The sequence below is a fragment of the Cucurbita pepo genome, chromosome 1 (assembly GCF_057944985.1).
Source record: "Cucurbita pepo subsp. pepo isolate OVF chromosome 1, ASM5794498v1, whole genome shotgun sequence".
NCBI lineage: Eukaryota > Viridiplantae > Streptophyta > Magnoliopsida > Cucurbitales > Cucurbitaceae > Cucurbita > Cucurbita pepo.
Window position 1 is genome coordinate 18,696,104 of NC_141798.1, and position 13,871 is coordinate 18,709,974.

Genomic DNA, 13,871 nt, shown 5'->3' on the forward strand with positions numbered 1-13,871 from the left:
TTAAATTATAAATTTATCCCTTAAAGTTTTTATCTATTTGGTTTTCGAAATTAAAAAAATATTTAATAAATATCTGAAATTTATTTTACTTCAATATTTTAAAAAATTTACAGATCCATTAAATATTTTTTAATTTTTTAAAACCAAAAATTAAATTTAGCAAACAAATCTAGAAATTAAACGATAATTTAATAACTTCGTACGAAAATTAAAAAATATATATATAAAAAAAATCAATTATAATTTTGAAACTAAACGAGTAATTGAATCAACAAAGACTCGAAATCAACCCGAAATCAATTCAGATATACAGCTAAAACTTTATCTGAAATGTCAAACATATCGTAGAAACTTCATCTCGAGAATGGTAGAAACTCTCCCATTTGTCTCGAGCCAAAATATCTAAAACTTCGAACTCAACCCGGGTTCTTAAATCTTGTTTGTTTCCTTTTCATTTAGAGTAATACAATTCAACAGATTTTTGCTGTAAGCTCTTATTGTTATGTTCTTCAACAACTCTCAATGAACACTCTCCTTCAGAAATCACCAGCTTTTTATTATACCAAACTGAAAAGAAGTAAAGCTCTTCCTCCAAAAAATATATGTAAAAATAAGTTAAGAACAGGAAAAACTTCCCTACATGATTCTTTCTTTCAACCCCTTTGTCTCGGGAAGCAATGTGTGTATAAATAATCGAGCGAGGTCGAGCATACGAGTCTGCTAAGAGTTGGGAACCAGAGTACCGACGTAGCCGACCCCGGCGATGAAGAACGCGAACGATTGTAGGAAGAGGTAGATGAAGTATCGATTCTTTCCGAAGTTGATATCGTAGCAGCCGCAGAAGAAGAGGTAGGCTCCAACACAAAGCTCAAGAACATGGAGTCTGTTCATCCACAATCAGAAACAAGAAGGTTAAGTCTAGAAATCTAGCAACTTGAAGTAACTATGTCGGTAATGTATCTCGGCGTGTTTCGATTGCTCGGTTTCTATAGTTCTTAGTAATCGACAATGTCGATGACTCGTAGAAACTAATGAAACAATATGTTTCTTATAGCTAGGAATGCATGTGAATGAGAACTCTAGTTTAGTGTCATATTGGTATGTCATTCATGAAGTGGAGATTATGTTTGACATAATTTGTAACGACCCAGATCCACCGCTAGCAGATATTGTCTTCTTTGGGTTTTCCCTTTCGGACTTCCCCTCAAGGCTTTAAAACGCGTATGCTAGAGGAAGGTTTCCACCCCCTTATAAAGGGTGATTTGTTCTCCTCCCCAACCAATGTGGGACATCACAATTCACCCCCTTCGGGGCCCAGCGTCCTCGCTGGCACTCGTTCCTTTATCCAATCGATGTGGGACCGCCCCCAAATCCACCCCCCTTTGGGGCCCAACGTCCTTACTGGCACACCGCCTCGTGTCTACCCCCTTCGGGGAACAGCGAGAAGGCCGGCACATCGTCCGGTGACTGGCTCTGATACCATTTGTAACGACCCAGATCCACCGCTAGCAAATATTGTCCTCTTTGGGTTTTCCCTTTCGGGCTTTCCCTCAAGGGTTTAAAACGCGTCTGCTAGGGGAAGGTTTCCACACCCTTATAAATGGTGATTTGTTCTCCTCCCGTACGTGGACATCACATAATTTGAATGGGAGATGCATATATGCATAAACCTTTACCTTTCCCGAATCCTAAAACGAGGTTTTCGTGGAGATTTGGAACCCGGTTTGGTCTTCAGCGCATCCCCTAGTTTCTCGGTGACGACCCATTCGTTTACTCTCCCTGCTTCGAATAGACCGATGAATGTTGCCTTCGTTCGATGCAGTGACATGACGTTCTCGAAGAGAATCCAGAAAATGATCAGGTGGAATGATCTGTAATGTAAGATTATCAGTCAAAAACAGTGTAGTGTATTTCATATTCATCAACTTGAGGTGAAATGTTAGCAACTCCCGGTTATGAGATTAGAATCAAACTGTAAACTTTTTGTGAGATCCCACATTGGTCGGAGAGGGGAACTGAACTAAACATTCTTTATAAGGGTGTGGAAACCTCTCTCTAGCAGGCGCGTTTTAAAAACCTCGAGTGGAAGCTCGAAAGGGATAGCCCAAAAAGAACAATATCTGCTAGCGGTGGCCTTGGGCTGTTACAGATGGTATCAGAGCCAGACACCTGGCGATGAACGAGGATGCAGGGCCCCAAACGGGGGTGGATTGTGAGATCTCATATCAATTGGAGAGAGGAACGAGTGTTAGCAAGGACGTTGGGCTTCGAAGGGGGTGGATTGTGAGATTCCACATCGATTGGAGAGGGGAACGAAACATTCTTTATAAGGGTTGGAAAACTCTACCTTGAGGGGAAGCCCGAAAGGAAAAGCCCAAAAAGGACAATATCTACTAGCGGTGGGCTTGGGTTGTTACAAATGGTATCAGAGTCAGATACCAAAGGGGAGGGGGGTGGATTGTGAGATCCCACATTGATTGGAGAGAGGAACGAGTGTCAGCGAGGATGCTAGGCCCCGAAGAAGAGGGGAGCGAAGCATTCTTCATAAGGGTGTGGAAACCTCTCCCTAGCAATTGTGTTTTAAAAACCTTGAGGGGAAGCTCGAAAGAAAAAGTCTAAAGAGGACAATATCTACTAGCAGTGAGCCCAAAAAACTCTAGGAAAAGGTTCTTTCTTTCCCTCTTAATTTCAAACAAATGAAGATAGGATGAAAGTTCGCAATTCCGACATAAAAAAACAAGAAGTTAAGAACACGACCTCGGAGTTCCAACGGCGTTAAGGAGCGTGATCGTCGAAGGAATATAAATGGCACCCCATCTCGGCACCGACACTTCAGGAACCAAGACTGTAGCAGGCAAAACAACACAATAAAAGACAAACGTGACGATATGGGCAACGATCTTTCGAACAAAGAAGAAGCTATAGATCAGGTAAAGCTTCTTCCACATGGAGACTTTCTGCAAGCACATAGAAAGCTAATGGTGAGAAGCATGAAGAAAATACAACCCCAATGGAATCAACATATCAAAGGACTACTAAAACCATGCCTTGTTCTTCATGATTTCAATAACCATCTTTTTGAAAAGGTTAGCCGGACCGCAAGACCATCGGTGTTGCTGATATCGATAGGCTTTGAAGGTACTCGGCAACTCGTTCTTCACCTGAAAGGGCTAACATTTGAAGAACCAAGAAAACGAGCAGGGGATAACAGGAAGAGGCTAGGAAAGATTCGACTATCAACAGAGCAAATATAGTCGGTGTGAATGAAGGAATAGGAGGAGGAGTCTTCTACCTTCATATTGTTATCTACTAGTTGAATGACCGTTCGACACTGCTTAAACTTACGTCGGAGTCAACCTCAGAGACATCACCACAAGGTGGAGGGTTCTTTGTTGAGTCAATAGCTCCTTTATTAAACCGAGAATGAGATCTAAATGGGGGAGAAGAACGAAACATTCCTTATAAGGGTATACAAACCTTTCTATAGCATACGTGTTTTAAAAACCTTGAGGGGAAGCCCGAAAGGGAAAATCCAGATATGACAATATCTGCTAGCGGTGGGCTTGAGCTGTTACACGAGGGATACGGTTCGAAAAAAATAAACATTCTTGATATCTTTCATGCTTTCAAACTCTCAACACACCTTTTCCACCTCCTTCTGGTAACAGGTCTTGTTAAATTAAGGTCGTTTTTCTTTCGACTTAGGTTCTTATCTCCTTAGAACTCGAGGACATAACTATAGAACGTATAGAACAAATCCTATTCAAGTAAGATCGACGTCCTTAGATTCGAACTCCCAAGCAAAAACTCGACTATTTAACATCTTATTCTCACCTAGAAGAGGCCTTGATGTAAATGATGCCTCCCAAGAACTAGCAGAGATGAACCACAAGCATAATACACAGAGCGAGCCACACGATAACCGATATCGAAAACGAAAAACGAAGTAGAACTACCTTAAGATCGCCAACATAGACGAACTTCCAGCCTTTGAGGCTAGCTCGAACAGCCAAATCCATATCTTCAACAGTAGTCCGATCCTTCCATCCACCAGCCTCGTTCAGTGCGGCAATTCTCCAAACACCTGCTGTGCCTGCAAGAACTCCATCGTTTTCAGTAAGTTCAGTGCTCAAAACATGCATAGATCAAAGCCATTAACAATGTCTTATAATCACAGCTCACCATTGAACCCAAAAAATGCATGAGTAGCAGAACCAACTTCTTGCTCCACTTTGAAATGGTAATCTAATGACATCTCTTGCATTCTCGTCATCAAGCATTCATCAGAGTTCACTACAACAGTTCCAACAAAAACAACTTCAAAATCATCAAATCTAAACTAGTTTCTTCATCAGATCGGCCTCTAAATAGTTCAAGTATCAGAAAATTTACACGAAATCGAGTACTTAAGAACGCTTACCGAACTTCCAGCGAGCTTGAACAAGAGCGATATCGGGATTGTTCGTGAGAAATGGAATGGTGCGCCAAAGAAAATCAGGATCAGGTTGGAAATCGGCATCGAAAATAGCAACATAATCGCAGAGTTTAACGTAGTTGTGCTTCATTCCCTCTTTTAGCGCCCCTGCTTTGTACCCATTTCTGTTGTCTCTAATCTCATACTTTATGTTTATGCCTTTGCTTGCCCATCTTTTGCACTCTAATTCCACCAGATCCTGTTGATTTTTGGTGCAAAATTTCACAAACCCACATCGGAAATCCGCAAAAGAAAAATGGGTTTCAGCTCAAATTTGTGTTCGTCCCTGATTTCCATGGAAATTCTCGCAACGAGAAGTTCTTCCAATTTTCTTGGAGAGATTATGCTTTTCAGCTTAAGAAAATTGTTCATTTAGGTTAGTTTTTGTGAATTTTGTTGATTCGCTTTCATAAATCTCATCTGTTTTTACCTTTTGTTGTAATTGGTGGCCTAAACCCTAATTTGGAGATTAAATAATAATTAAACCAATTAAAAAATATTTGCCTTTCCAAGAATGATTCTAATAATAATTAAGATTTTGACTCTAATCATAAGCTTAATAACTTATAATTTTATTATTCAATACTATATAATATGAACTACGTAAATTTCGGGCGATGGATTGTTTTAAAAAGAACAAACCTTGATAGACGAATCAGTTGAATCATCGAGAACTTGAATTATGATCCTATCAGATGGCCACGAAAGTCCACACGCTGCTCCGATTGATAATTGATAAACCTGTTGCAAAAGCTCACATTGTTAAAACAACCCATAAAAAAACGCTTCACTGAATCTAAAAACTTTATGACATGACCACGAAACCCAATTCGTAAAATGACAATATGAGCATAACTCAATTAGTTAAAGTATATATTATCGATCAAGAGATTTAGAGTTCAAATCTTCAACCCACTCGTGCTTACTCATGAATTACAAAAACAACTCACCAAAGAAAACGCTTCACTGAATCAAAAAATTCTATGACATGACCACAAAACCCAGCTCCTAAAACGAATAAGAAAACGACAACACGAGTATAGCTCAACTAGTTACACTATATATCATCGAATAAAAGATTTAGAGTTCAAATCTTCCAACCCAATTATGCTTGCTCGTGAACTACAAAAACAACCCACCAAAGAAAACGCTTTACTGAATCAAAAAACTATCTGACATGACCACGAAACCCAGCTCCTAAAACAAATAAGAAAATGACAACACGAGCATAGCTCAACTAGTTAAACTATATATCATTGAATAAAAGATTTAGAGTTCAAATCTTCCAACCCACCCTAGCTTACTCATGAACTACAAAAACAACCCACTAAAGAAAACGCTTCACTGAATCAAAAAACTTTCTAACATGACCACGAAACCCAATTCCTAAAACGACAACACGAACATAGCTCAACTAATTAAACTATATATCATCAAACAAAAGGTTTAGAGTTCAAATCTTCCAACTCAGTCGTGCTTACTCATGAACTACAAAAACAACCCACCAAAGAAAACGCTTCACTGAATCAAAAAACTTTCTAACATGACTACGAAACCCAATTCCTAAGACGACAACACGAGCATAACTCAACTAATTAAACTATATATCATCGACCCAGAGATTTGGAGTTCGAATCTTCTAATCCAAACTACCGGTAAGTTCTCGATGAACTAAAAACGATCGAAAAAATTTAATCTTTTTCACCTCTCGCTCATTGTACATAGGAATTTGAACCAAAACCATGGGATAAGCAAAATGGGCAAGCTCAAGATCATCTTTAATGGGCTCCCACTTGTAAGTTTTGTGGGGTTTTTTTCTAAAGAGCTTAACAAAGAGAATGACAATGCCCATATAAACTCTTTCAAAGAAGAGCATTAAGGACATGGCCAAACAGGCAGCCACAGAGAGCTTCAAAAATGGTGCAATCAAAGGGGCAGTGGTTTGGTGCCAAAAGAGACCCATTTGGGAAGTGATCAGCAGCCCTTCCGCCATTGATGAAGCTTTTGAAGAACAGCCCAAGAACTTGAAGGTTTTAAAGAAGAAGAAGAAGAACAGTGTGCTTTTGAAGTGGTTTTTGCTTGTGGGTTACTCAAAAAAACAAAGAGTGTCGGAATGTTTGCTTTTGTTTGTGGGGAAAATGGATTTTGTGGGCTTTTGTTCTTATTCTCTCTCTTGTTTTTTAGAGAGAGAAGTTGAATGATTTGGGTCAGGATTCAGAATTTGAATTTGGGTTTGGTTTTAAGTGTATTTAGTGTCAATGATACTCGGGTGCATACTCGTGCATATAAATATCGTAGGGTTGTGAAAAGACCATTTTCTTTCATATGTTCAGGTTGCGTGTCTAGTGGGGTTGGCTCGTTCGTTCGTGGGAAAATGGGAAACCCGACTCTACAAACTCGAGGAAAAGCTGCACAGTAGTAACAAGGGTGTTCGAGTTTCCAGTTTTAGAAGAATTATTGTCTGTAGTTTGGTCACACTTCGATGATCTGGAAACAATAACAAGAGAGAGCTCGTAGCGCCCTTTCTCTCTTTGAGGAGAGAGAGAAATGCTTACCAATATTGTCTGTTACGTATCACTGTCCGCTTCATGGTTTTAAAATGCGTCTATTAGTGAGAGATTTTCACCTTATATGGAATGTTTCGTTCTTCTCTCTAACGAATTTGGGATCTCACAATTCGGGTATTATCCACCTAAACCCTAAACGTAGTTCGAGATCTTCTCGATGTATAATTCGTTTCAAATGACTTATCTTAAACGTAACGTGGATGATAACTTCTCGATTTCAATCAACTGTCTGGACACTTAAACTTACGAACGGATCGAAAATCTCTTTATAATTCACGAAAGAGACTATCTAATCACTCGGATTAATAGAGATTAAATGATTTTCAATCATAAAACCACTTGAATGTCCAATCAGAACTTCACAATCAATCAATGTTTTTTTTTTTTTTTTTTTTTTTTTTTTTTTTTAGAAAAATGCATGATTCCTAACACATTATTGATTGACTGTCCATCATTTCACAATTCCACCCATAGCTGCAAAATCAAGTAATCTCTCCAATGGGAAATCTCAAAGGTAGGTAAATGATATAAGATCGGGAAGACCGATACTCGATATCTCTCGTAGGGAGGAGAACGAAACATTCTTTATAAAGATGTGGAAACCTCTTCCTAATAGACACGTTTTAAAAACCTAGAGAGAAAACCCGAAAATGCAAGCCCAAAGAAGACAATATCTACTAGCGGTGAGCTGGACAATAAGCTCAAAGATGACAATATTTGCTAGTAGTGAGCTTAGGATATTACAGTATTCCGAACCACAGACCTTTTAATCCATTTATTGTTTACATGGTCGTTCTCTTCGAATAGGGTCTAAACCTAGGAGATATTATTCTCAAATTTGCACTGAAAAACTTCCTCCCTCTAGCTCTAGTTCTCGTTCACGATTCTTTTATCATATTCAATTATATGAACTGAAAAATGGACTACTTAACTCGATTACGAGATGAAATAAGAGACAAAACAAGCAATAACATCTCCCATAATACAACAAGTTTTGGGCAACCTCGAGGGCTTTTCTTTTTTATATCTATGGTTGTTCGAGCACGTCTCGACAACATTAACAGAACAACTATATAACCTTATTCATATACGGGTCGGAAATGCCGAGAAACCTAATGAAATCAATGAAAACGACCAACGAGTTTCTTAAATGAAAAGTGGTGGAGTGTCAAGCTTGGGAGACAAGTTTAGATGAAGAGGTGGAGTGTCTAGCTCAAAGAACATTGTGAAGTTGTTCAAAAAGACAATGGAAGCTTAGCTTGAATCACAAGCTTTAAAAAAAAAGATGTCTTTTTTTATGTCTCCAAGCTTTTAGGCTGTCTGCCTATGAGTATATCTCACCAACCATTGTGCTTCAAACCATACCAAACACAAATAAGGCTAAGCTATGACGTAAGAATTGACCTACTTTTACGGTAAACCAAATCTCTCGAGCCAAACCCGATGCTGTCGTAACTTCTCGAGGTTCGTATCGGGTTGGCTCGTTCTCGGAGAAATACTAAGGGACCCTTGAAGAAAAAAAAATCCCATGTTTCTGAAACTCATGGGGTTGATTGGTTTGTATCAGGGATCATCGAGTTTATAGAACCTGTGTGTTTTCGGGTGATTAACAAAGTAACATCTTCGTTAAATATTACAAACCAAAGTAATTTAGGTCACGACGCTCTCTCGAGAACTTTCATGTAATATACTCGTGCTTCTAGAAGGAAGTCGATGAAGGAGTTAACAACAAACTATTTGAGAGTATAGACCGTGTAACGACTAGGTTGATATCGTGCTATCCTCAAATATTAAAAGGCTTTGCTCCCATAGGCCCATATATAGTTATTTGGCCCAAAGATCCAAACCACGGCCCAATGATTCAGGCCCAATAAGCTCGTAAACGCTAGCCCATTGAGCCGGCTCATTGGCGCGCTGCCCTTGCTTTGCTTCCTTTTCCTCGTCGCGCATTTTACATCTTCTTCAGTCGATTTCGATTTCTTTCACCGCTCTCGCTTTCCTGGTTTGCTCGAAGGCGGCCATTGTAGAGGACTTGAAAGCTTGAAGGTAAGTCTATAGTCCTTTTTTCTTGTACTTCTCGTTCTTTTTTCGATTACGAGTTTTCAGTATCGGCATTGAACGATTGAGTAACGATTAACATGTGTCCGTTGAGATAGCTGCAACGATTATCTTTCTAGGCTTTTGAATTTGTAATTTAATCATGAAATTTACGGAATTAGATCAAACGGAATGACGGAGGACAAGCGGAACATTCTTGACCATTATCGTCGACAGCTAGCTGCGAAGTTTGAGTTGAAGCGGAAGCTTTTCAAAGCCGTTTGCAATGATCCGAGTCTTCCCAACGATGTGCGAGAAGAGCATCGTTATAAGCTGTCGAAATTGCCTAGAAATAGTTCGTTTACTCGACTGAGGAATCGCTGCATCTTCACCGGTCGACCTAGGGGTGTCTATCAGCTTTTCCGTGTTTCTCGTATCGTCTTCCGTGATCTGGCATCCAAAGGTCTTGTTATGGGTGTCAAGAAATCTTCTTGGTAGATACCGGTACGAAATTGTTCTTCAATTTACATTTTCATTCGAGCTGTATGGATATCCCTTTCATGCTGGCGGAGTCTTAGATAGTTCAATCTTTAGTATATGATAATGAAAGTAGGTATAGAACACATACGTTGTATTAAGCTCCATTTACTTACTGATGAATGCTTGTCTATGATAAAATGATTTGTTAAATATTGAAAAATGGAATTATTTTATTGGTAACATGGTATTAGACGGGTCAGCCATGAATTTTTGTTTTCCATCATCAACATGCTCGGCCAATGGAAGTTTGATCTTACTCTATAGTCAGTGAAATTGATTGTGATAGAGATTGATTCATCACTGTCTGTACAAAACATTAATGATGGGATCTGTTAGCTTAGCTGTTTTCACTAGAAGCTGCAGTATTTTGCTGTTAAAGATTAAGATGCAGTTTCTGGCTTGATTTATGTTTGCACTCACACTTTTTACTTGGTATGTTTAGTCCAAATATACATATCCGGGTTTCTCTTTAGTTTGTTCATTCTCATTGCAGTGGTTGAAATAATTTTCGTAATATTTTCTTACTACTTTTTTAGACTTGAAGAAACATATGGCTAAATATTCAAGAATGTATAACTTGGTATCGATATTCCTTATGTTTCCTCTATTTCTATAAGATGATATTAGTATCTCACATACCTTTCCTTCCAAGTTTCCTCATCTCTGTACCAGATAAAAAACTTACACTCTGTATATTTAACTTGGTATCATAAGAATGTCTTTTCTATTGAGGAGAAACAAACGGGGTAAATAATTTGTGCCCTATCTTTTTATCATAAGCTCGGTTGTACCTTTTTATTTATTTGCTATGATTTAATTTCTACTTGTGGTGATCCACTTCAACCACTAATAAAAAGCATGTAAACAACCTTACATGAACAGGGTATGTACTATAGGTTGAGCAAATGTGTCCTCGAGTTCCAACAAATACGAAGCATGTAAACAACCTAACATGAACAGGGTATGCACTATAGGTTGAGCAAATGTGTCCTCGAATTATAACAAATACAAAGCATGTAGATGCTGTAGCCACTGAAGTATTGTGGTCATGTTCCATGTTCTTTGGTTGGTTTTGTTTACGCTGACTGGTAATTGTGCATCATGTGCAGGTTGATGGTAGAGACTTTTGTCGTTGGGGATCAATTATCATTGTTGGGTTATTATATTTCTAAAAGATTCTCAATTCTAGACACTGGAAAGGGTGATGTTAGTTGTAAGTTCCTTGGACATGTGTATTCATGCCCGTTTACATGTATGACCAAAGAAGAGTAAAGGTTTTTTCCTTATTCAATAAGGGTTTTCTGGTAGACTGTTACTATTTTGTTGTATTGTTCTGATATAAAAGGTTATTTTACCTGCCATCGAGTTGTTTTGCACTATCTTTGGTTATCATTTCCTCTTTTACTGCATTTTCATCTGAGTTTCAGCCAAGATGGCCTAGCAAAGAGTCGATCTAAATAGTAAAGGGCTTAGAGTGTATAGTTTCGAGCCCACCTTCCTAGGATTTAATATCTTACAACTTACAAGTTATCTCGACAACCAAATGTAGCAGGGTGAGATAGTTGTCTCGTGAGAATAATTGAGGTGCATGTAAGCAGATTTAACACATGGATATTAAACAATAAATACTTCATCTCCCTGCGCTTTTGTCAATTATTATCTTCATTACATAGATGATTGCTGATGCATATGACATGTGTAGGTTCATCCCATCTCATTTATATGCTGTCTTTTTCATACACAGATTATGTACTATTGCCTATCAATTCCCATGGGAACTATTGAGACATTGAACCTATGTCTACCATTGTGAATGCAGAGACTTAAGTTCAACTAATTAATAATTAGCGCAATTAGCGTCGGGCATGAATGTTTGTGTAGGGGGGGGCTAAGCTTATCAGTCGAGGCAGATTCAGCTGGTTACAGGTAATCTCAATTATGACAACTCTATTACCTTTCTCATTCATTTAAGATTCCAAATGCCATTTATATTTCTTTACTACTCGTGTAATAGTATATGGGGCCTAAAATAGGAAAGCATGTAAAATTATGTGTTCTTGTCTTCCTAAACATGCCCAGGCTTTAGATCAATTGGTAATAAGGGCAAGGGCGACTAGGTTAGCTTTGAGGAAGATTAGGAACAATGTAGTCCTATGTAATTTGTTTTAGCCCTATGCAGCTCCTGTTGCAATATATTGGTGCAAAACAATGCACCCTCCGTGTATTGTGATCAATGTATTCACAAGATCTCCTGTTTTTCAAAAGCATGAAAACAAAACAAGCTTATATGCTATATACTTACTATGCTCTTCCTGAAGATTGATAAAAAGAAAAGAGGTCAAATGATATTGATAATGTAACCGTCCAAGCCCATTGCTAGCAGATATTGTCGTCTTTGTTTTTAAAACGCTTCTGATAGGGAGAAGTTTTCACATTCTCATAAAGAATGTTTCGTTCTCCTCTTCAACTGATGTAGGACCAGATAAAATCTCCAAACATAAGGTTTATCCTTCTAGACTAGTGATGTTTGAAGAACATGTTTATGTTTGTCTCCAGATGTACGCTTAATGTGATGTCCCACATTGGTTGGGAAGGAGAACAAAACACCCTTTATAAGGGTGTGGAAACCTTCTCCTAGCAGATGCGTTTTAAAGCCTTGAGAAGAAGCCCGAAATGGAAAGTTCAAAGAGGACAATATCTGCTAGCGGTGGATCTGGACTGTTATATTTAAGTTTTTGTTTTACGACTTGGCTCGTTCTTCAAGCCCTGTTTCTTCTCCCTCCCTCCCTCCTGCTCCTTGAGGGTACCTTTCTTCCCACTCCTCGTTCTTTCTGTCATTGTTATCGTCATTGTCATTGTTTTTACGGTTGTTTCTGCATCTGTTTTTAGTTTTTTTAACCACAGTATAGGAATTTTTCTCAACGCTTGGGGTTTTCTTTTACTGTCTGGAAAATGATTCTCAAGGTCTTGAGGGAGCTTTTGCTCATACCCCGCGCAAGTCAAAAGCGCCGGAAAAGCTTATTAATGAAAAAAGAAAAAGGTTTGAGAAGACGCAAAGACTATGGGTGGAGAAACCATAGAAAAAAAAAAAAAAAAAAAAAAAAAAAAGTGGGATTTTGATTTCAATTAAATGGCCTTTTAGAAAGTGGCTTTTTATGCTTGCATTGCCCTCTCATTTAATTTACTTTAGAACTTTTCATTTTATAATATCCCTTTATAACTATTGGACCAAGAATTCAAATCAATACCTTTTAACAAAAAAAGTAGAGATACCTTAACTAGTACGGAGTCGAGAACGTTCTCGATGAACCAAATAATTTTACTTTGTGTTTTCATATATTTGAACTTGGTGCTATGTGATATTGCCTGCTCCCTCCGTCTAAGTGACTCGACTTCTCATTGTCTAGGTACCTTATACATATGCTTCGAGTCAAGCAGTACATCTCGTTCCATTCTCAACATGTGATGATGAGACTAAAGAAATCATTCAATATAATTTGCTCGGTCATAATCATGTTTATATATATATATATATGTATGTATATATGTATGTATATGAAGGTATTAAATGGTGGGAATTTAAGTTGAATTGATTTATGGTTGGGTATAAATGAGATGGGGCCTTGTTTGGGGCAACTGTACCTGTCGCTTTCATTCTTGGCGGAGGCCTAAGTTTAAAGGTTAAAAAAATATATTATATATTAGTCATGATTCATTTGTATTGAATTTAAGTTTAGGAATCTATTTTTACAAAATTCTAAGTTTTAAATCTTAGACATAATATATATTTTAATTTTACATAATATCAAATATGTTAGAGATATCTTCATTTAATTATAATATCGTGTATTTAAAATTGGATATTGTTATTATTCCAAATCAATCATATCCAAAACATTAATGTATATGATTTTCATTTAACATTTGACAAATCATTATAGGATATATATATATATATATATATATTAAGTTCATCAATCATTTGCCTTTATATTTATTATTATTATTATTATTATTTGCTAACTAAAGCCCAAATTTTTTCCATGAAATAAAATAAAATAAATCACCCTCCAAAATTAGTGGGAAAATGGGTCACCACACCATGGCAAAAGTCATCCTAATTATGTTGAGAGAAATTCAAAAGAAATCATTAAATTCCAATAAAAAATTAAAAATTAAAATTAGAAGGACCCTAGCTTCTTAATTTCTCATCATGCCATTCAAAAGAAATATTTGGATTTTTAAATATTATT

At 37.6% G+C, this 13,871-nt stretch overlaps 1 protein-coding gene and 1 pseudogene across 3 annotated transcripts; one reads left to right on the forward strand and one right to left on the reverse strand.

Annotated features, from left to right (window-relative positions):
- Positions 1–535: 535 nt before the first annotated feature.
- On the reverse strand, positions 536–6,487 carry LOC111809757 (glucomannan 4-beta-mannosyltransferase 9). The gene is made up of 9 exons (XM_023696202.2): positions 6,180–6,487; positions 5,117–5,215; positions 4,421–4,673; positions 4,183–4,293; positions 3,957–4,093; positions 3,048–3,161; positions 2,758–2,957; positions 1,677–1,871; positions 536–883 (listed from the first exon to the last, which is right to left on the reverse strand). The coding sequence occupies exons 1-9, from the start codon at positions 6,465–6,467 to the stop codon at positions 721–723; spliced, it is 1,560 nt and encodes a 519-aa protein (XP_023551970.2). The 5' UTR covers positions 6,468–6,487; the 3' UTR covers positions 536–720.
- A 2,458-nt stretch (positions 6,488–8,945) lies between these two features.
- LOC111788178 (small ribosomal subunit protein uS14m pseudogene) lies at positions 8,946–13,135 on the forward strand (annotated as a pseudogene). 2 transcript variants are annotated; one of them, XR_015420235.1, is made up of 5 exons: positions 8,946–9,087; positions 9,261–9,582; positions 10,728–10,831; positions 11,438–11,544; positions 13,026–13,135. The product of XR_015420235.1 is annotated as a small ribosomal subunit protein uS14m pseudogene, transcript variant X2 (transcript). The 2 variants fall into 2 exon arrangements; XR_015420234.1 differs by lacking the exons at positions 11,438–11,544; positions 13,026–13,135 and having other exon boundaries at positions 10,728–10,979.
- Positions 13,136–13,871: the final 736 nt, after the last annotated feature.